Genomic DNA, 23,505 nt, shown 5'->3' on the forward strand with positions numbered 1-23,505 from the left:
CGTTCCTGTGGCAAGATTGTATTTAGTACAGTGAGGGGCTTCATAACAATGTTGGATTTACAAATCTAGAATCATGAGCTATCTTTGGTAGTAGAGGGGAAAAGGCAGTTTGGGGAGATGTTTCCTGAGGTGTGTGTTTCTTTGCTGGTTCCATGTTTAGCTACCTGGTGAAGCTAAGCCATAAAGATAGGATAATTCCCAATTTGAATTCCTAGAATAACAGTTCCATCAAAAAGAGAAGACATCAAGAAAGAAGAAGTACCTTTCTGGGAATGCTCACAACTGCACAGCCTTCCTTACACTTCAGTAATAGCTGAGTTTCCAAACTTAAGATATATTTATAAGGCAGAAGGAAAAAGTCTATAGATTCAAGCTTGTATATTTTTAAAAATTCGTATACTTAAAACTATAAACAAAATCAAAGGCAAACAACCTGAATAAAAAGCTTGCAACATATAGTACAGATCAAAGGTTAATAGCTTTTCTGATAAAAGGCTCTTAAAATTCAAGAGAAGAGTGATAAATATCTTTACAATAGAAAGCAAAAGAAAAAAGATCAAATGGCCGATTGAATTTAAAAAAATATTTATACTCAGTCTGTGGCCATGCCACCCTGAATAAGCCCGATCCCGTCTGATCTCAGAAGTCAAGCAGGGTCGGGCCTGGTTAGTACTTGGATGGGAGACCACCTAGGAAGACTGGGTGGTCTCCCATCCAAGTACTAACCAGGTAATAAAAAATAAAAAAAAAATAGACTGTAAGCTGACAAGGTCCTTGCAATCTGTGAGGTCAACCAAAGGTTGCCTCGCCTAAATATATATATATACATACACACACACACACACACACACACACACACACACACACACACACATCCAAATGCAATACAATACTCACTATCTTTACCTATACATTTGCTAAAGATTAAAATAAGAATATAATTTCTTAAGGACAGATAAAAAGCAAAATGAAAGTAAGAAAGAAAAATGTCACATTTGTCCAGTAATATCTATTAATAAGAAAGAATCAACTTTTCAGCTGATGGACAACTCTTGAAGACAAGCAGAATCCTTTAATCAAAACAAGCACGAATTAGTGAAGATTAAGGTGTCTTGTGCCCTGGGAGGGCCCCTCGTTAGGGTAGGTCAGCACCAGCGTGCCCAGTTCAATGGACAGAGTAACACCAGCTAGCCTTGCAGACTGGGTTGGGTTCAGAATGTTTCTGGGTCGAGCTTTTCTACCCATTGTCTGAAACTTCAACTCAAGTGATTAGGGCTTGATTAGATGAGACAGAATAATAAGAGCGACACAGAAAAGGAGAATGAGGGAGGAGGGAAGGAGTGATGCTGGAAAATAGAATGTGGCAGGTGTGATGTGTCAGGGAAGTTAGCTGGGGGGTATCCCTCGCTCATTGGACATTCTGCTAACGAATTGAGGAAGGCGGCAAGCATGCAGGGCTCATCTGCTACTTCAGGCAAAGCAGCTTCCTGCTGCTCTCCCTCCATGCCAGAAGTGCCTACAGACCACTAGCTTGTAGGACATCAACAAGGCTGTGGTCTTCTGACAGCTTCAGGGGAATCCTTTCCAAGTGGCTTTTCACAGTGGACCAACTGGAGAGCTCTGCAGTAGGACATTCCATACAAATTACCACCCAGCTGGTAATATCCAGGTGCTAATATCTTCTCAGTTTGTGAGGCTTGGTCTGAAACCATCTTAGAGCACGCTGGGACTTCTCTTGCAAAGTTCAAAGTGATGACCAGTGAGGCATGTGCTTCTAGCATTGTTTAAGCAACAGTTCTATTTGAAAATTTCTTTTTAAAGGTGGAAAATCTCATTGCTTTTCTCTTTTTCTTATTAAGATTTTATGGCCAGAGTGAAGAAGGAGATGAATTTAATAATTCAATCCGCCAATTATTTCTCGCTTTCAATACATTAATGGACAGGCCTCTGGAGGAAGCTGTCAAGATCAAGGTCAGCCTGTCATCATCGTGGGTAACTTTTAATGCCATTGGTGAGGATGTCCTGGGACAACATAGAATTGGCCGTGGTGGGAGAGGAACAAAATAAACCATAATTCATGGAAAACTTGCGAATTTTAGTATGACTTATAGAAAGTACAGGGAGAAACCTGTGTTTCAACTTTCATGAATTTTTTTATTCTCAAATGTCAGTTTGCCAAAGACAAGCTTCCCTTTCAGACATCCCTTGAGTGGCTTTTGTGGCCCCTGTGAACTCAGCCCATTGATCCTGATGTTTCAGACAACAGGTTTTTATTCTTAGTTTCCCCCTTTTTCCCGGGAGCCCAAAGTCACCATCATTTTCATTATTATCAATTTTTCAAATGGAAAATACATAATCTCTGAAGACTCAAATTTTAACTTTAATATTCTTTGCTCTTTATGGCAACGTCAAGATTTTAACTACCTCGTGAGGTCGAGAAATGAATTCCAAGTGGGTAGTGCCTGTTGGTAGTGAAGACAGAAAGCTGTGTCTCCTGACTTTTCAGGAAAAAGATTTTAGGAGATCACGTATTACAGCGTCGGCTTTCCTTTCTTTTGCAAGAACATTTGTGTCCAGTTTCCTGCGTGAGATCCAAGCCTTTCTTTTCCTGGAATCAAGCCGTAAATTCTGTATTTGTCCTGTTTGGCAATTGAATCTGCCTTTGGCGTTTTTCTTACAGGGGGCAGCTTTGAAGTACCTTCCTAGCATAATTAATGACGTCAAGCTTGTGTTTGATCCTATTGAGCTCAGGTAAATAGCAAAAACCATTTGTTTCTTGCCTTTAACAGAAAAGCAGCTCCTCTGCTTGGCTGGAGCCTCGGCCGCCACACGTGCTCTCATTCTTCTAACATATATTAACCGAACACCTTTTTGTGCTTAGTTCTGGGGAAGCTAGAAAAAAAGACACAAAGCCTGCTTCTCTGAAGAGGTTTGAGCTTTCTCCAGGGAAATAAGACACACAGACATAAAATTAACTACAGAAGAAAGTACATAATAATATGCTTCCAGCCCTTTACCTAAGTACCCCAGGAATGCAAAGTCAGATGGCGACTGACACTGGAGTGGAATTAGCAAGAAAAGGATTCTGCAGAAGTTGAGTGCTAAGACAGGTCTGGATGGCAGTGGCAGACCTCGGGGTGCTTTGGCAGTGTAAGCAGAATCAGCTCTCAGGTCAAGCCCTGCAGTGAGCGTAGAATACAGTCTCTGCTTCCCAGAGACAGTCTTTCTAGTCATTTGAAAGAGATTTCCAGGTAAACCTCTCCGTGCCCTGATCTCAGAGCAGAGAGCAATCACAGTGTAATGATACCTTCAGCTTAGCAGAAGGAAAACACTAACCACTGGGTTTTGTCTTCCAGCGTGCTCTTCTGCAAATTCATTCAAAGCATTCCTGACAACCAGTTAGTTCGCCAGAAACTTAACTGCATGACCAAGATAGTAGAGAGTAATCTTTTTCGGCAGTCGGGTAAGTCTCCCCCGAAAAGGCTATTTACCGAAATTCCAGTCTTGCTTCTTCTTCAGCCAATTTGCCCTTTTTCTTAATATCAGTAATATCCTTGCCAGTTCAGTTGTTTGTTGGTACTTGAGAACCTCCTGGGAAACCGGCTTTAAGGAGAAGGTGAAGTCAGTTCAGTATTTCTAATAATTCCTAAAAGAGCAAAATTGTGTGTTCATTAATCTTTAATTAGAACAATCAAGTGTTTCATCCATTAGAGAGTTTTGTCACAAAATAGGAACCCTGAAAGGTAATGGCAAGCATGAAAGATAGTTCTCTTTAAAAATGTGTCTTCTTTGACCTATACGTAATATAATCTCAAAAACCAGGGGACGGGGCAGCAGTGTAGTCTATGCCTAATGCCACACCGCCTGGGCCAGGACAACCGATTATGGGCATCTTTGCTCAACTCCATGCTCATTCATGTCACATAAGTAGCTGAAAATCAGCCATAGTGGAAGTATTTATACCACGGAAATTGGCAAACACTATAAATCAGAGGGTTTTTTTTGCGGGGCGTGCGGTTAGTTACTAGCATGCTGCCGGGAGGAGAGTAGGGCATGGAGAGATGAAAACTCTTATACTGACAAAATACTATTCATTTTGTAATTAGAGTTGAGCATGTAGCCACTAAGTCTCCTGTCCCAAAGCTGATATGGGGAAAAGGTCCAATGTCCGGTCTTTTCCCCAGTAAACCCGAGACTGGCTAGAGTGGAGCAGCCGTGGGAACTTTTTTGCAGCTTCCACCAGGTCAGGACGTCCTAGAGGGTGACTTCCTGTTACTTGTATTGCCTGGTGGCATCTGAGGACCTGTTGGACTCCTCAGAAATAGGAAAACTGAGTGAGTCGTGGGTGGGAGAACCCTCTCGGTCTTTCCCCTGGCCAGTTATGTAACTTTGAACACACTACTGACCTTCGCTAAGTCTCGGCTTTTGTTTCTATCAAAGGAAGCACTTGAACTAGATCAAATCAGAAGCCTCTTTTTGGCCCTGATAGTCTCTGACCCCATGAATGTGTGCTTAGAAATCTTAACTGTTACAAAGACACAGGTGGAAGTCGTTCAGAAAGCCAGTGAGTGCTCTAAAGTAGAACATGTAATATTACCAGACATCTTAATGTCCTTTGATAATCTCTGCCTGTAAGGATGCAGAAAGGAAAAATGAGGTGATAAAGATGGGCTGTGCGCACTCCATGCATTAGACAGTTCCAGTCAGAGGACTTATTCTCACTGGTAACAGCCATTTCTGTTACCGTCCAAATAACTGGACTCATCATATATTTTATAATAGTGAAGATCCCAAAAGGGAGGTATGAACTTTATCGGTGAAGTCCACATGCCTGTGAAAACAAGGGCGGAATGTCTGTGAAACACATGAAAATATACTAGTGAGGGTCAGTATTTATAGGAATCTTAGAGTAAATTTTCTCCATTAGGTGGAAAATTTCAAAAATATATATGTTTTTAAGTGTATAACTTGCTTAGTTTATTAGTTTCACATGACTTGCTTTCGAGAATTAAGTTAGCCTTTTATTTTTAACACCGAAGAAATTGTTCAACCCTTTAAACGTTTTGCTACGTGTACTTAATGACAGGTGCGATTTTCTTAGTTTTCCAAATCAAGCGACAGGGCCGAAATCCCATGCCTAAATTCCTGTGCCCCTCATGGCCTGGAGGGAGCCCTGCCCTGCAGAGTGGAGTCCAGTGCTGGGGGCTGTAAGAACAGGCAGAAAGAGAGGCAGGGAGAGGGCGGTTCAGGAGGCGATCCTGCAGCTGGCGAGCTGTCTTCATTTTCTCTCTCAGAGTGCAGAGACGTGCTCCTGCCACTGCTGATCGACCAGCTCAGCGGCCAGCTGGACGACAACTCCAGCAGGCCTGACCATGAGGCGAGCTCGCAGCTTCTGAGCAGCATCCTGGAAGCGCTAGACAGGAAGGATGTGGTGAGTCGAACCGTCACTGACGCAGACCACAGCACTCACTGGTCTCGTGGCCTAGGACGAGAATGACTCTGTGGCCTTCCTGGCGTCAGGGCTTGGCCCACGCACTTTAGAACAGGCGCACCTGGACAGGCTGTGCCCATTTTAGAGGTAAAGAGAGGCTTCTCCTTGCTGGAACCTGCTCTGCAAATCTAAGTCCAGGAGAGGTCTGTTTACTGCTGGGACCCATTGCTGAGGTCCCTGTGAGAACTTTTCAGGGCCAGAGCCCTGTTTAGACACTTTTATTTTGTTTTTGTTTCTGTTTTTTTATGCAGAAACCTAGCTCCTCTTTTACCTCTGGTACCTACAGTAAACACTATTGTAGATATTTTCAAGCTTCTTAGAAGTTCGTGTGTTTATATTCTCTCTGACCGTGATTCTTTGGAGCCTAGTGGAAATTACGCATTTCCTTATCTGGCCTCTTCGCCATGACCTAGATACCTGTGCCCCCTGAAGGCCTGGGATTGGAACTGCCTGGATTTACCGAGTCCTAGAGATAGAGATAGCACAGCCCAAAGGCCTACGCGTGGCCTCCACTCAAGAGGCTGGAGAACTTTGCAGAATGTTTTCAGTTGCACGCAAACCATGGTCACCACACCGCTTGGTGTCTACATGGCACAGATGTTCCCACAGAGTAGGGAAATCACTCCTGGTTTTGCCTTGGCCCTTTCTCATACCAGCATCTTTAGATTTAGTTCTGCTGAAGGACATGACGGATACTCTGTCCTTTTCATAGCCGAAGCCTTAGCTCACTTTTCAAGGTCCACCCCAGTTTGGCCACAGCCCGTCTCACCTCCTGCTTGTCATCACACAGGCACATCTGCATTTCGCACATCTGCATTCCACACCTCTGCCACAGAAGAGCAGGAGGAGACCATCACTTTCTCTGCCTCGCTCTACCCTTGTTTCTTCCCTGAGCTCCTGTAGCCCACCCTATTTGTACTATCTATTTTAGATTAAATTAAATTATAGGTCAGCCCCTTTTTAGGCTTAAATGTGTTCCTAGAAGCCATGTTATAAAATGGAATACACTTTCCCTCAGGAATCTTACGATTGGGGATTTGATTCCTAACCAAGGATTTTACAACAGGTAAATAAATATGATCGATCATGTCATAATGACTATAATATTTTTAAAAAGAAACCCTTATGACTCGGTAATTAAAATACTAAAATGAAACTCTGAGTCCTCTAAAGTTGGCAACAACGTGCTAGGCACAGGGCTACGTTTAGTCAGGGCTACGTTGTTCTTGAAAGCGTGTGTATGTGATCCTAAGTTAATGTGGAATATAAGAATCAGGCTATTTGGTTTCTAGTCTCAGTATGACCACTCTGCTGTAGCTCTTTATCCTTAGGACAATGTCATGGCACTTCACTTTCTCATTCAGCGACATGTAAGAGTTGTTCTAGATGACCTCCTAGGTCTCTTTCACTTCTGATCCTACTTCTTACTACACAGAAAGACTCTTCAGAAATGACTTGAATGTATTTACGTCCTGCGCTAGATGTAATTGGCTTAAAAAACTTTTTTCGTCTTCCGAGTAATGTTCTAATAAGCAGAAGCATTCAAAATTATTAATCTTGGAGCTCCGTTAAAGTAATTAAGTCAGTATTTTTTTTTATTGATGGTAATGGTATGTTTTTTTTTTCTACCGTAAGCATTTTTAAATATACGAGCTAACTTTATGTGTCTTCCCATAGCCTCTCATCTTCTCAGTTAATTCCAAGCTCTATAATTACTGACATTTATTCCTATGCCTTTTTTCATTTTTTAACACTCCGAGATTCCCTCCTCTTTTCCCAAAGCTATTTCTCCTCATTGTCCTCACTCTTCAAAGCAATAAGCACCTGTGTGAGGTCATTCCTGGTGCAGTCCTGCCCAAACCCCCACGCTTTGCTAGTTCCCTTCATGTTCTCTTTATGTCACTTTTAAGGCTCTTATCGTTTGGTACCCTGAGTTATGAGTTCAGTTTACAAATCCTTAAGCAACCTGCATGCTCTGGGCGCCAAGATAAGTCTAAGAACACAGCGGTGAACAAAGGGAACAAGCACGTTGGGATCTTTGTGTTTTGCTTATTTATATTCATGCCTCATCTCTCCTGCTGGAGGATGAATCTCTTAAGGGCTCAGAGGATGGAGGATTTATTTTCACACCTCCACACAAGCCTTCCCCCCTACTCCTATGTGAATTATGCACTTAGTCAGTCCTACAGTGTGGAATTATAAATATAGGTGACCTTTCCAAGAAAGGTCAGTTTTATCCTTCACTTTCATTCAAAGAATGAAAGCAAGTAAATAATAAAATGCAAGGAAGGAAAGAAGGGAGGGAGGGAAAGAAGGCAAGCTAACAGTACTTGGTATTTTAATAAAGCTATATATAGCAATAATTTAGTTATTTGAAGTGTTTAACCAGGAGTTTCCAAATATCTGTCATGAAGCAAGAATGAATAAAGGCTTTGAAAAGTTAAGTTGAATACTGATAAGTTGAAGCTGAATGAGTGTAACACCAAACCACAAAAAAGGAAAAAAAGAAAAATAAAAAACTAAACATTATGAGGCACCATTGTGTACATCAGCCCAGTTAATTCCTATAAGCAAACTTCCTTTTTTATGGTTATGAAAAACTGAAGATCAACTAAGTCAAATAATTGCTCACCCTTGACAGAGTCAAACTATTAAATTCCTATGTTAGTCTGCTCGGGCTGCCAAAACAAAATACCTGAGTCCTCATTTAACATCACTGATAGGTTCTATGACTTTAAGTGAAGCAATGTATAATGAAACTAATTTTACCACGGGCTAATTGAGATAAAAAGAGTTCGGTTTCTCTGACGTCTCATCGACATAATAAGGAAATCACTGTTATTTGAGGTCCTGCTGTAGACTAGGTGGCTTAAACAATAGAAATTTATTTCTCACAGTTTTGGAGGCCAGAAGTCCAAGGTCAGGGTGACCACCGCGGTCAGGTTCGTGGTGAGGGTGCTCTCCTCCTAGTTCCCGCCTGGCCTCTCCTAGGGGTGTGTGTGGAGCGACAGAAAGGGTAAGCTCTCTGGTGTGTCTTCTTATATGGACACTAATGCCATCAGACCAGGCCTTGCCTTCATCCTCTAATTGGCTCCCAGGTATCATCACAGTGAGGTTAGAGCTTCAACATGTGAACCCTGAACACAAACAGTTCATAACAATCTCCTGGACTGGAATTTCTTGTTTTGTTTTTTTTTTCTCCTTCTACACAGAAGGTAGCAAGAACTTTGTATTATAGCTTTTCACTTCCTGTGCATGTGCCTAATTGTTCCAGACAAGCTGACCTGCTCAGCGTCAGGACTGAGTATCATGCTAATGGGAGTCCCCCCACCCCTAAATTGTGCTGAGTCAGTGGCCACAGTGAGCTCTCAGCAAGCTTGAGTGATCAGGGTTATTAGGGCAGCATTCTTCCACGGCATGCCCACACATCTTTTAAATGTTGTACCTGATTCTTTCCACCTGGCCCCTTGGTAACATTATGTATTATTCTGTGAAAGCACTTTTCCATTTGGGACAAGAGATTGCTTTGTAGGGAAGAGCCAGAATGAGATTTAAAGAGAAAACCCCTCTGTCCGAGGTTTCCTGAAGAAAAGTAAGCTGAGTCGGAAGAAGCGGTGCCACTTCCTGTGTTTCCCCTTAGGGCCCCACCGCCATGCACATGCAGCTGGTGATGGAGCGGCTGCTGAGGAGGGTCAACCGGACTGTGATCGGGATGAGCCGACAGTCTCCCCACATCGTGAGTATCGCTGCAGGGGACCCGCTGCCCCCACTGCTTCTCAGTGTCCCATGTGCCTCTTGGGAGGCTTTTGGGACCAATGTCTTGAGACCAGATTCACATGGTCCCCTCACATCCCAGTCTGTGCCTGTACACTGTGCGGCATGGCTCACTTAGAAATGAGTGGGATCCGGAACCTTACAGACTTCCCAGATGGGTGATTCTTGGTTAGAACTACAAGAGGATTTTAATTCTGAGACCGATGTTCCTTTAAGAGGAGGTGATCCAGCAGGGTGGCAGAGAGGCTCCTGGGGAGCATGATTAAGGGGTCCATGAAGATTAGGCAGGCAGATCCATTCCTGAGAAGTCTCGCTCACACTGAAGATCAAACAAAGGCCAGTAACAATGCAGAGACCCACTGAGACATGCAGGCACCCTAGAAGACTAATAACTCAGTACCCGGTCCACTTATTACTCCTTGAATATTTATTTAATATTTTATTTAAGGAAACGATGAGCCTTGGTGAGCAGAAAATAGAGGGTTTTGGTGGCTGCTTTCAGCATTTCTTCTATTACTCTCAAGTAATTTAATAATCTCAAATAATTTAGTTCTAATTCTCAATATATGCACGCCCTGTCTGGATCCACCCTCGTTAGAAAGGTAATAGTAATAGTATTAGTACTGCCAGCTGTAGCAATGATAATAGTAGTAGTCGTTAATCTATTGTGTGTGTGTGTGTGTGTGTGTGTGTGTGTGTGTGTGTGTGTGTGTGTGTTTGTGCGCACGCGCCAGAAACTATTTTAAGCACTTCATGTTTCATTGAAAGCTCATTCCAGTCCTATCAGGTAGTTCTTTCATGAGCTTCCTTGTTAAATGAGGAAGCATGTGGACAGAGGTTAAGAAACCTGCCCGAGATTGCAACTATCATTTGAATTGGGGTTTGGACCCAGGCAGCCAACCTCGCTGCAGAGTGTGTGTGTACTGTCAGACAAACCCGTGCCCAAGCAGCTTTTACCAAGTTATGTGTCCTGTAGTTGCCTATGTGTCCTATAGTTGCCATGAGAGGAATTCTGATAAATTCCGTTTTCCCCCTTGCATCGTATTTCCACAAATGTTCGACATGCTTATCGATTGGTGCCCTATGGTCCCATCCAGCCCTTTCGGTTCAAAGAAAAAACAAAAACATTTTAAAGGACTTGTGATTCGCATGCTTTTAGAAATGCTTGTGTTGCTCTAGCATCTTATTCTCTAACTACTGTGTCTGTTCGATGTCAGATAAAACTATGATTGAGACCACAGCTACCTGTTGAGATCCAAGTTGTATCACCCTTAAAATGAAGTATCTTTTACTTGTGATATTCAAAGATAGGGTTAAGTTTTAATTAGAGGACATAGGAAAAGAACCATCCCAAACTGCTATAGCTAACAAAAAAACATTTATTTCTTCAACAAACATGTATTAAGAAACTACTGTAAGCCAAACTCTGTTCTAGACACTGGAGATATGTCAGGGAACAAAACAGACAAAAATCCCTACTTTAGCAAAGCTTACATTCTAGCAATAACAACTACAACAACAAAAAATAGATAGTGTTAGAAAGAGAAAAGTGCCCTGGAGATAAAAATGAGCAGGATAAGGCAAGTCAGGGTGGGAGAGTTACAAATTTAAACAAGGTAGTTAAGAATGGTTTTCCAGAAAAGGTAAAATTTGGACAAAGACTTGAAGGTGAAGGAGTGGGCCATGTGGCTGTGTGGTGAACAGCCTTCTGGGCAGAGGCAGCAACCAGGGAAGAATCCCTAAAAGGTAAGACTCACATGTGGGTGATAGAGCTGATTCATAAGACTCATAAGACTCACATGTGGGTGATAGAGCTGATTCAAATAAGAATATAAAGAAATGACTGCAAATAAAACATCATCTCTCTGCTAGATCAAAACTCAGGCTGATCCAAAACATATTATGAAAGGATTCAGATCTTATATTAAAAGTATAGATACTGGACACACCATTAATTGCTAGTGCCGTGCCATTTCTGACATGTATGTAAAGAATGTATAGAGAAAGGCAAGTTGATAACTATGTTGTTTAGGAAATGTTATGTTGGCTTACAGATAATACTTTATATGCGTTCATTTAAATTTACCTATTCAGCTTCTTTTAGTAGAGAAATCATCTATTATCTCCCTCGTTGTTTAACTCAAGAGTGTTGGCTCGGTATGTTCAAAGAGAAGAATGAGGATTTGAATGTGAAAGTGGCAGTATCCTTGCCATGTTTCTGTTAAAACAAGATTATGAATGTGGAAATGGCTGAAATACATGGAGTGATAGAGATACCATGAGAACACAGTGAGAATGCTTGAGAAAGGTAAACGTAGAAGGGAAAAGCGAGGGAAAGACATACAAAGAAACAAAGACACAGTCACAAAGAGAAATACGTACACACATATACTATATATAGATGTACATGTATATATACATATATATGGCTTAATATAGTTTATTCTAGATATTCAAGAATAGTTAAATATTAGAGGATCTGTTAATAAAATATATCAATTCAATAAAGGAAAAAAGCTTTATGACTCCACAGATGCCAAAATATATGTGATAGATGTAATATCTATTTCAAATTGAGAATTGGAGGAGATGTTGTTAACTTGCAATCACCAGGCAACGTATTACTTGATGGTCATAAAAAAGAGAATCAAGATGTTAAATATCAACTGTCATTTCACATTTTTCAATAAATTCTGGCCAATGTAATAACTCCTCCCCTCGCCAAAAAAAACCCACCAAGTATAAATATTGAAAAAGGAAAAAGTAATTATAATTGTCATTATTTTTAGCTGAAATGACTACGTTATCCAGGAAACCCAAGAGAGTTAAAATACAAATTTTAGTAACTAATGAATAGCTTATTAAACTAACCGGCTTCAAAATAAATGTCATTCAGTGGCCTTCTTATATAACAACAGAAGCTATTTAGAGATTTTAAAAGAAAAATTTCATTTAATTTAGTCACAAAAATATGAGAGCAGAAATAAATAGAAGATATATAAATCAATAGCCCAATAGAAGCAGTAATGGAGGACTTGCCTACCAAATTTGAAAACATTGTCATGCTACAATAATCATGCAATAGGGTACATACATCAACAGAATAAATGGAAAGAATTTGAAAGGAGACTTTGGAGTAAATGAAATGTTTTACCTTTCAATAGGTAAAGTGAGATTTTTAGTAAATGTTATTTGGCAAGTATGTGAACAATGTGGAAAAATTTTGTTTGACTTTTATTCATGCTATACCAGTAAAACAAATGTCAGATGGAATGAAGGGTTTAATGTTTAAAAAAATTAAATCCTAAGGCAACTAGAAGAAAATATAAATGAATATATACCTATTTTGAAGAATAAAAGGACTCATGAAGTTTTAAAAATTGAAAGGATCCTATAAAAGAAAACAGTAGATTTTACTGGGTAAAAAATTGAAACCCCTGTATGTGAAAAAATATATATATGTGTGCAGCTTTAACTTCAAGCACTAAACAAATAATTTTTAAAATTATTTGTAAGATGTGTGACAAATGGCTAATAGCCTTAATATACAAAGAGCTATTATAAATCACTGAAAAAAGATACAGTAATTTTAAAAATTGGCAAAGAATATGAGCAAACAGCAAAGTGAAAAAAATAAATGGCCAACAAACATATGGACAGAATATGTAATTCACTATAGAAGAAATGCAAATTAACCAAAAATGAGATTAAATATAAATCTTCAATACTCAGAATAGGCAAAGGCCTGGAAAAACAAATAATGTTTGACACTGATGGGAGTAAAAACTATATGGTAGTTTGGCAAGATATATCAAAAGCCTTAGTATAATAATTTACTTAGGTTTATAATCAGAAAGTTAACTTTTTAAAACAAGAAACTGAGACAGACATTCATTTAGAGAAGAGGTGTGCATGGTTAGTCTTTTATTATTATTGTGTTTAGGTAGTCATTCCCTCCATTCCAAAAACAGCTGTCTATTATCTCCTCTGTGCTAAATTCATTTAAATTTGTGTTGTTTTCATAATCATATGAATATAAGAGGATCTTTCCTTCTAGATATTTGCCCTCTGGCTAGAATATTAAGTCTATGATTCAAATAGAGTTGGACTGGGGGAAAGCACATTGAATATGTAATTTCTGACCTCAAAAATAGGAATGGTATTAATCATCTAATTATTCAATTCCTTTCTTCAAACCAGGTCCACAATAATGCATGCATAACATGCGGGGAATAACTGGCTAAAAGCGTCTAGAGTCGAAGAAATGACATTGCAGTGTTCTACTAGCAAATTCTCATTTCCTATCCTTATCTCTCCTCAACTCTCAGTTTTGCTACTTCTCATTTTCCTCCTTGCAATTGCTTCAAACTCAACTTTGTTTAAATGATCTAAATATTTTGGACATTTCTCCATGGACTTCTTTTTGCAGTACAACTCTGTCTCAACAAGAAACTCAAAGTCCCCAAGTTGTTACGGCTTAACTAGTAATCTAACTGAGATCTTGAAGTCAGTGTCCTGTGACCTACAGGACTGCACAAATCTTAGGCGTTCATGGGGTGGGGAAAGCCCCCCCTTCACAGTCCTTAACTCAAACTCGAAAGAGGGTCATTTTAAGCAGAAACAGCAAAGCAATGCCCTTTGAACTTTTTGTATGCTACATGTTTCCAGTTTGGTATGGTCCCTGCTTAGATAATTGAATGAGAAAAACCAAAGTACATGCACCCAAATCTTATTTGAGAATTGTGTTTTCTTTCTCCTTCAGGGGAGTTTCGTTGCTTGCATGATTGCCATCCTGCGGCAAATGGACGACAGCCACTACGCTCACTATATCAGCACTTTCAAAACCAGACAAGACATCATTGTAAGTTGTCTTCATTGCGTCCTGGTAACCTTATATTTAGCAAAAAAAAAAAAAATATATATATATATAATTTTTTTTTTTTGAGCATCATGAGTCCAGGGACCCCTCCCTGTCCACCTCCAGTGCTGGGTGACTGTCCACCCAGGAAAGTGTTGATTCTTTCTTTCTCTCTGGGATAGGACGTGAAGAAGAGTATAATATGTATAGCACGAGGTCCTCACTTAACCCCTCGAGTCTCTTGGATTTAGAGAGAGCACTTATTTAGAAACATTTGGGAGATCTTGTTTGCTCTCAAGAGGATAGTGTCTCATTTTCAAAAACTATTGTTACTCATACTGGGGCAAGGATTTTAAGAGGCAGAGGTGTGCAAAGTCCTCTTAGATATGGTCGAAGTCATCATTTTCAATATTCCCTGGAAAGGACAATGAGAAAAGATAATACCTGCCCCTTAAAAAGTTTGCAAGTTATCTTCAGTTGAAAATATTCCCTTCTCTTTTGCTTTAAAGAAAATTGTTCTCAAAATTGCTATTAAGCATACAACCGAAGGTGCCTGAGAAGCCAAGTTAGGCCTCTGGCTGCTCCCCAAGATCCTTCTTCAGGAAATTTTTAATGACTGTTGAAACTTCCCTGAAGTTGTCATCTTATCTTCAGAAACAGTAGGCTGGACAAGGAGCCGCATCAGCAATTCGATGCCGTGTTGCACTAGGCTTTGTTCTCAGTAACTTCTCATCATCCATGCATATTTAAGTATTCTTTATGCTCTAGATTTTCTACTTTCTGCCTCTATTATACTGATAGTCAATGGCCAGTACACTCAAGGATATCCAGCTCCTTTCCTGCCAATCACCTTCCTTTCTGTGAGGTCCCAAAATGGAAAACACACAAGGAATTGGAGAGAAAGTCCTGTTTATTATTAGTAGTAATAATTGGTCCATCGATGAACTCTCAAAATGCTATGTTAGACCTTTGGCTAATATAGCTAATAAATGCTATATTAGGCCTCCACTTAGGATGTGCTCTAGCAGGCAGCACGGCAAAGGAACTTATAGCAATGTGACGGTGTGCCTGCAGAGCCCAGGTGCAAGACAATGTAGGAAGAGAGGAGGGGAAGGGAGAGAGAGAAGCTGAGCATCCTCCATAGGCAGATGGCGTAGTGGATTTTAGAACACAAGCTTTAGAACACCCAGATCTGGATTTGAATTCTGGCTCTTTCACTTCTGTGTAATTTTGGGCAAGTGATTTAACCTCACTAAACCTCAGTTTCTTTGTTTGTAAGGCAATATCTACCTCAAAAGTTAATGTGAGTGGGTATTGATTAAATTGACACATGGACAATACCTAACTTTGTGCTTGGCATGTAGTTAGTGCCTACGGACACAAGCTATGTATAATAATAGCTTTATTATTATTGTAATATAAGATAAAATTAATATAAAAATGGTGACTTTTTTTTCAAATTTCCTTCAGAAAGCAAGTAGAATAAGGGAAGTTATACTAAATCCAAACTTGACAATTTGGCTCCATTAGGTAAGCACAAAAACAGGTTTAACACCTGTTTCCCAGAACAATGGTGAGCTCTTCTCCTAGTTTTTTTTTTTATCTATTTATTATCTAATTAAAAAAGAGGATTATTATCCCAGTGAGGGGGTTGTGGTCTTCATTGGCAGAACTGCAGTGTACAGCTAGGCCTTTTGACTTTCAGTAGATTGGCTTCTCACTCTCTCATGTTGCCTTCTGAGTAGATCACTTGAAAGATTGAGAAGTGGTAGAGAATGAGGCCTGTGATTATCTGAATTGCCTTAATTACGCCATCACTGCTCACATGAATTTAGATAACCGGGAGTTGAATGTAGAGTCAGCAGCGTCAGAAGTGGGTAACTGGCATCTAAATTTAATTCTTGCTCCACAAACCATGAATTCCTGTTGATTTGCGAGAAAAAGTTAATAGAAGAGTAAATAAATGGGTTGGCTCACTTAAAAGGTAAGATGAAAACTTTGGAAACTCATGAAATATGTCTATGGTTTCAGAATTGAGAATAGGAAAGTTTGACTCTCCATTTAACCAGCAAGAAGATTCGAGAGCCAGAGTTCTCCCATTGCTGTGCTATTTGCAATCCAAAGTGCGAGAAGTTGAAACCAACTTGACCTGAGGCTTGAAAGAGTAGCATCGGAAATAGAACCCGGGCCTCGTGCCTCCCAAGCACCGTGTTCTTTCTGCTATGTGAACCGTGCAGTTTAGTGCTAGAGAAATTGGACTGTATTTTCATTTTAAGAATCTGAGTGGAAAATGTCTAAAATTAACTAATAAATAAAAAAAACTTTTAAAACTTTTTAGCTTTGCTTTTTAGTCCAGTTGTTCTATTTCTGAGTTACTTTTTGCTCATAACCCCCTTTTCAGCAGCATAGCTTTTTTTCCAATACTGGATTTATTTATTATTCATGATAGTCACCGTGATCCACTGCTATCGTCTCTTTTTTAAAGACCATTTAGGACCCTTCTCCCAGGCTACACGTGGTATTGTTCCTGAACTAGGAAGAATCATGATTTTACTTCTTATTTATAGCGTTTTTGTTCTGTCCTAATAACAAATGAAGAAGAATTTGACTCAGAGTTATTAGAAGTATCAGTTTTCTCACAATTGTTGGTGAATTCATTTTAAGGGCAGTAGATCCATTCAGACGACACTTGACAGCACGGGACCAAAGAGATTACAGTTCTAAACTTGGGGTCCAGAACTCCAAGTTCTCTTCCTAGCTCTTTTGCTTCCTGGTTTCTAGGACCTTAAGCAAGTTGTTTACTTTTTCACAGTCTCAGTTTTATCACTTGTAAAATGTGGACAATTTTTTCATCCTGTCTTCCTCATCAAAGTATAGGATGTAAAAATCAAATCATGTGATAGCTGTAAAAATGCCTTGTTATCCCTAAAATTGTATTAAAAAGCTAGGCTGCTATTATGGACTAGGGACATCTGGTTCCGAAGTAGTGCTCCTTCTTGGCCACGTGCTGGGGGAGAGACTTAGGAAATGGAACCCCGTTTTCATCGAGCCATTCCTCCTTCGTTCTCTGCAGGACTTCCTCATGGAAACTTTTATCATGTTTAAGGATCTAATTGGAAAGAATGTCTGTGCCAAAGACTGGATGGTCATGAATATGACTCAGAGCAGGTAAGACTGCCTGTGGCGGGCCCAGTGGCATCTGACCATGAGTACAGGTGGCCTTGAATGACACAGGTTTGGAATGCTCAGTTCTATATTCACAGATTTTTCTCAATAAATACATAAATGTATTTTCTCTTTCTTATGGTTTACTTAATAACATTTTCTTTTCCCTAGCTTACTTTATTGTAATAGTACAGTATGTAATACATAGGACATACAAAATATGTGTTAATTGACTGTTTTTGATAAGGCTTCCACGGATTCCCAACTTCGCGTCGGAAATAGTTTCCAATCCACAGTTGGTTGAATCTACAGATGTGAAACCCAGGGATACAGAGGGCCGACTGTAGTTAAGTTTTGGAAGAATCAAAAGTTATGTGCAGACTTTTGACTGTACAGGGGGATCAGCACCCCTAACCCCATGTTGTCCAAGGGTCACTGTGCCTGGGTCTGATAACTAACTTCCGTGAAGTGCTGTTCAATCCTTTGCCTCAGATCCATCATCTGTAAAGTAAGGATCCTCCCGCTTCCAGGATCCTCGCTCATTTTCTGGATTTCACCTGGCCTACTGCGGTTGCTGCAGCTCAGGCTGTCTACTCCCTTCTCTCTACTGTGGTCTGCTCATCATTCTCATGTGACTTGTCAGCATCAGCTCTCCATGGCCTCTTTTAGTGGCTCCATATGGTCTTCATCATCCTGACAGTCAAGGCCTTTGCAGCCTGGCCCACCCGCTTTTCTAACCTTATCTTTCACTATTTCCCTCTATATACAGCCTGAGCTCCAACCAAACTGGCCTCTTCTTGGTTCCTGAACGTGGCCTGTGCTTTCCTTTGTGCTGCTTTTCCCACCTGCAATACCTTCTCTCTCATCTCTGGTCGTCAGCATGCCACCCATTCCTCAAGGGTACTTGTCAGATGCCATCACCAAAGCAAGCCTTTCTGGATGCCATCGTCTCTGATTGTCCAGACCTCTTTGATATCTCCTCATAGAATTTCCCATGTTCTTTGTTAGGTCAGGGTTAGAGTTACAGGTTGCAGATGACCCCTCTCAAATTGGAAACTTAAGAACAGGAACCAGCTCCTTCAAGCCCATACCTAAACCAGTGCTTTGTTGTGGCTGGCCCACAAAAAATACTTGTTAAATGGAAGTGAAATGAACTAAATGCATATACTATGTTTAAAGAGCTGAATAAAGTAAATCATTATTCGAGGCATTATCGTTCACTCTACCTCACCCTGATACCTAATGGAAAAAAAAAAAAAAACCCTTCCCAACTATAGACAGATTAGAGAAAAAATTGCTCCAGAAATCCTAGACTTTGAAACAGAAGTGTCTTAATAAAATACAAAGAGCCCTGGTTTGAGGCTTAGGAGACCTGGCTTGTCTCAATTGTGATGCAGCCTTGAACAGTGCTTGTAGTCTGTTCTTCAGCCTGACCTTCAGTGACCTCTGCAAACTGTGCTCTGTCATTGGTCTCTAAGGACATTGATCTATAGGTCGTATGTTGCCAAGTCAGGGTTTGGTTTGCTTTGGTTTGCAACATAGATGGGAAGTGTTTCAACGAGCTTGACTTCACCTTCTTTATCCTGTGTTTTCCTCCCCAGGGTTTTCCTCCGTGCTATAAATCAGTTTGCTGAGGTTCTCACAAGGTGCTTCATGGATCAGGCAAGCTTTGAACTTCAGGTAAGCATGCCACTCACCAAGGATGTTCCTTGAATGCTCAGCCAAAGCAAGAGAATACTCTTATTTTAGAAAACATCACCTCAGATTTCATCATTTTCAAATGAAGAAAAATTGTCTTTTCTTCTTTCCTAAAGCACAGTCTCATCATTCTGTCCTCCAAACACAATAAGATAGGGTTTTTTTCTTCTTTCTGTAAAATTAATACATGTAAAAAAATGTAAAAAAAGTAATAGTAGAAAATATAACTAAGCAAAACCAAGAAAATTGAAAGAGAGCTTGCCTTACCTTCTTCTGTTACCATAACCCAAAGACACCTACGCACACGGCCCTGCAGACAGGCGTGCAGATGTTCCTCTACCTACAAGTGGTTTAGTTTCTAAAGAGCGGTTCATATGTACACTTGCTTGAAAGTCCAGAGTGACAGCAAAACAGGTGACCACTAGCTCCATCTTCATTCACTCATTCATGTAACAAATATTAGAGTATTTATATCACAGGCCCTGGTGAAGGCAGACAAAGTCCCTGATGTCATGGAGCTTATGTTCCAGCATACATTTTGTTGGTGATTTGCTTTTGCTGTGTCATGTGCTTTTGTTTGTATCTGTAGAACTTTAAAGATAGAGAGTCATAAATAGAGACAATTATCTATATATTTATGCATATAAGTGTAAATGTGAATATGTACATATGTGTATATAAATGTTTATTGGTATATGTTTATATATGCCAAAATGGAATCAAGCTGTGTATTTTTTTGGTAATCTCTTAATCTACTTTATTAACATTTTCTGTGACCTCAATGATATTAAATATTTCCATGGTACTTTTAAGGGCTGAATATAGTCCGTTGTATGGCTGGGCCACAATCTATTTAACCAAATTCATATGAACATTTAAATTGTTCCTATTTTCTGTTAAGTTAAATAGCACTGTGAGGGCCTTCCTTGTTCTAAATGTTTTTAAATACCCATGATTTATTTTGCCAGGATAAAGTCCTGACATATTTACTAGTTCAAAAATTTGGCAGAATTTTAGAACTTTTGATACATATTGCCAAACTGCTTACTATAAATAGGTATGCTTCTCGGCAGCAGTTTGCCTTTATCTCAGGAGTAAAGACAAATATAATACTTTGGATTTCTTTTTTAAAGCTTAATAGTAAGTGTTAAAACTTTCAGGGCTGAATAATTGAAACACAAGAAAGAAAAAGAAGTCTCATGGATTTTATTTTGTTTCTTTTTACTAATCTCTGGCAAGCGACTTTTTACCATGCGACACTTTTATAATGACCCTTATTGATGTTATTTTCCATTTCTTTTCACCCATGCAATTAATTTTGAACAGCTCTGGAACAATTACTTCCATTTGGCAGTAGCATTTCTCACCCATGAGTCCCTTCAGCTTGAAACCTTCTCACAAGCCAAGCGCACCAAAATTGTAAAAAAGTAAGTGTCCTTTTAAACTTAAGATTGGCTAGGTGATTTTTCCATTTGTATTCAGAGCAGGATTTTTAGTATCATAGAAATTACTTTTCACTGGCCACCACCATGTTGTTAGTGAAGTGGGTCTTCTCATTATTTAACAGACCTCAAATTTCTCCACATTCAGGCCTCTTTTCTCAAGGCCCCATTCATTTTCCCATCACCCATCACATTCTTTTTATAGAATCGGTGAGTGGAGAGGCCAGGAGGCTGGCCAGCGCTCCCATCTACGAGAACAGCTGTTCCTCTGCTGGTAGCTTGTCCAAATTGCAGGCACAGTGCTGCGTTCTACTCCGGGCTCCTTTGGCACCATTGCCATACCTCTCAGTCATTTCAGCGGGGAAGCCAAGATGACCACATCACCTAAACATGGCCTCCAGATTTCTGGCTCAGAATTTAAAATGGACTAATGTGCAAGAGTGACGAGGGATTTAGGGAAGCCTTTTATTGCTTTCATCTCAGATCTGTTTCAGAGCTCACGGAGAGCGGGAAGCTCAAAGGCTGTGTAGTTAAAAATGACTTGAGAAATTTAGCATTTAAAGGCTAGAAATTTTAGTTCTGTGGAGGCTTGTTTAGGCATCAACTGAACCTCTTCAAGTGACCTCGCCTCACAACCTGCCTTAAATGTGACCTAGAACAACACAGGCTATTTTTATTCCTCTCATCATTTTATTATATATACTTGTTTCCACTGAAAATCTTTTTCTTGGTTTATGATCTTCTTCCTAGATATGGGGACATGAGAAAAGAAATCGGCTTTAGGATCCGGGACATGTGGTATAACCTGGGTGAGTCTATGACCTTGAACAGGCCCACGCGCAGCTCCTGTGTGATAAGCATACCATAATGAATTCGTTTTTTATTTTAATTCCAGTAACTCTTGAGATTTATTTGTCTGTGTGTCTGGAAGTGAACATTGACTTGTGGGTCTCTTGGCGACATCCACATGTTACCAGAATATGATATTTAGTCACTCATTTCTGAGTTGAGTTGATTTACCCACATAAACTTTTTCTTTTCTTATGGGCCCTGTCAAGGAAGATTGTAACCCATTACTTCCAGTGAAATCATTTTGTAATATCCTCCTTACTTTTATTTCAGGTCCTCACAAAATCAAATTCATCCCCTCCATGGTGGGTCCCATTCTGGAGGTCACATTGACCCCCGAAGTAGAGCTTCGGAAAGCCACCATCCCCATTTTCTTTGATATGATGCAGTGTGAGTTCAATTTCAGTGGAAATGGCAATTTCCATATGGTAAGAGGTGGTAGACCTATAATCTTACTCATGCACATAGTCAACTCGTATTTATTTTCTTTCTATATACAGAAGCTATAGCCTGAATCATACAAATCAAAGTTGATCTAAAAACTTTTTTTACATTTCATTTTGTAAAGCAATTAGAAATAGAAGCAGATAGTCTAACCCAGGGCCAAGAAGTGACCCCTTTGCTACATGTGTTTTCTAAAGCAGCCCTCCATCTCTGGATAATTAAAATTTGACTTCATGCATTTTAATTTTAATTTTAATCTTGCAATACAGCTGAGAGAATAAGGCAGTGGGAGAGAATGATGCAGAGGTCTCTAGTTAGAGACCCTAGTTTGCCTGATACGTTTTTTTTGTTTCACTTTTCTTATCTATACAGTATATCAACATTGAAAGGCAGATTTTGCAGCTGTGAATGAAGCTCTGCAAAATTAGAGAGTAGCAATCCCATTGCCAAGACCTATACAATAACCAAAAGTAAAATAGAAAATTAGAATCATGAAGTTATTTTTATATGCATAGTTATAATAGGAAAATAATGTTTTGGGTAATTTTCTTCTGCAAATGTTAAGCGAAGGACAAAGTAGCATGAGACTACTTTAGAACGTTTTGACAGGGCATTCGTATACTGTTAATGGATGATATGAAGTGTGATCTTTCTCTATATATGTTGAAAATGATTCACAACTTAATAAAGAGTTTAGGCCAAATCTAGAAAGGTTGGCATTATTGTCCTGTGAAATTCTGACTCTGCTTTCAGTTTGAGAATGAGTTGATTACAAAGCTGGACCAAGAGGTGGAAGGAGGCAGAGGAGATGAACAGTACAAGGTCCTTCTGGAAAAACTGTGAGTGTTTCAGAAACAAAACCTCAAGTTGATGGCATTATTTAGTGATGGAGAAAAACAAGCTTCTGCTCTTTTTACAGACCTATAGAGTAGTTACAGAATCACTAGGGTTGCCACCACTAATGGTTCTTGGTGGGGTTAGTGAAGTTTACACCATCCACTACTGACATTTGTTTATCCGATGTGAGTCAAATGTCTGTGTTTTCCTGGCCAGCCCAGCCACCGAGAACAGAGCAGATGGAGGGAGGGAGAGGTGTACGAAGCAATGGCATTTTGCCCAGTGTTTCAATTTATGAACTTCATCAGAAGTGCTAGCACCTCTAATTATGTCTTCAAAGCAACAATTTAAAAGGTAAGGTAAGAAACATGTCAAGATCCACTGCACATTTTAAAATATCTTATGCCCTGTACGTGACCTCTAAGAAAACCAGTAACATCTCCAGCCATGTTGGCCTTTTCACTGCCCTCCCGTCACCCACCCCCAATCCAACATTCATTCCCTCTCTGCGCTCACATTCGCACCCCTATGCCCTACCCGCTCAAGCCCCACAGGCCTTCACCCATCATGCCCTGGCCTTCTAAATTCTCCTTTGCACATATGAAACTAGAGTATAAAAAGAGTGATTAAAAATGATTGCATGTTGGAGTCAGAGATTAAACTTCAAATCGTGTTCTCCCCACATTCTAGGGGTTTGACTTTGGACAAGTGGCTTAACCTATCCAACGCCTTTTTTTTTTTTTTAATCTAGAATCGTAGAATCTATATTTTGGTTTTGCAATGAGGATGAAATGAGACGATGTGTTCTTATAGTGTCTGTTACAGAGTTCATGCTGAATAAATGTCAGCTACTCTGGTGTTTGTGCTTGTTACTATTATTTTCAAATCCTGCCGTCATCTAGGGCTATAAGTACTCTAGACTACTCCTTTCATGTCTTCTCTGAACT

The 23,505-nt window shown here is 39.9% G+C and overlaps 1 protein-coding gene and 1 pseudogene across 4 annotated transcripts in view; both read left to right on the forward strand.

Annotated features, from left to right (window-relative positions):
• The window catches only part of DOCK5 (dedicator of cytokinesis 5), a 182,212-nt gene that overhangs the window by 119,400 nt on the left and 39,307 nt on the right, over positions 1-23,505 (forward strand). For 3 of the 4 annotated variants that reach the window (XR_005655692.1, XM_039876138.1, XM_039876137.1), the window contains exons 23-34: positions 1,860-1,971; positions 2,681-2,751; positions 3,357-3,463; positions 5,295-5,431; positions 9,132-9,227; positions 14,028-14,126; positions 17,197-17,291; positions 18,890-18,968; positions 20,313-20,413; positions 21,179-21,237; positions 21,551-21,705; positions 22,475-22,560. Coding sequence is in view for 3 of the 4 variants with exons in the window: in XM_039876138.1 (XP_039732072.1) it covers positions 1,860-1,971; positions 2,681-2,751; positions 3,357-3,463; positions 5,295-5,431; positions 9,132-9,227; positions 14,028-14,126; positions 17,197-17,291; positions 18,890-18,968; positions 20,313-20,413; positions 21,179-21,237; positions 21,551-21,705; positions 22,475-22,560 (1,197 nt within the window). In the remaining variant the exon portion in view is untranslated. Of the gene's footprint in view, positions 1-1,859; positions 1,972-2,680; positions 2,752-3,356; positions 3,464-5,294; positions 5,432-9,131; positions 9,228-14,027; positions 14,127-17,196; positions 17,292-18,889; positions 18,969-20,312; positions 20,414-21,178; positions 21,238-21,550; positions 21,706-22,474; positions 22,561-23,505 lie in introns of those variants that run through there. The other variant, XM_039876139.1, reaches the window with a different exon arrangement.
• On the forward strand, positions 596-715 carry LOC120613564 (uncharacterized; annotated as a pseudogene).

Source organism: Pteropus medius, unplaced genomic scaffold (genome assembly GCF_902729225.1).
Source record: "Pteropus medius unplaced genomic scaffold, Ma_sr-lr_union100, whole genome shotgun sequence".
Classification (NCBI taxonomy): domain Eukaryota; kingdom Metazoa; phylum Chordata; class Mammalia; order Chiroptera; family Pteropodidae; genus Pteropus; species Pteropus medius.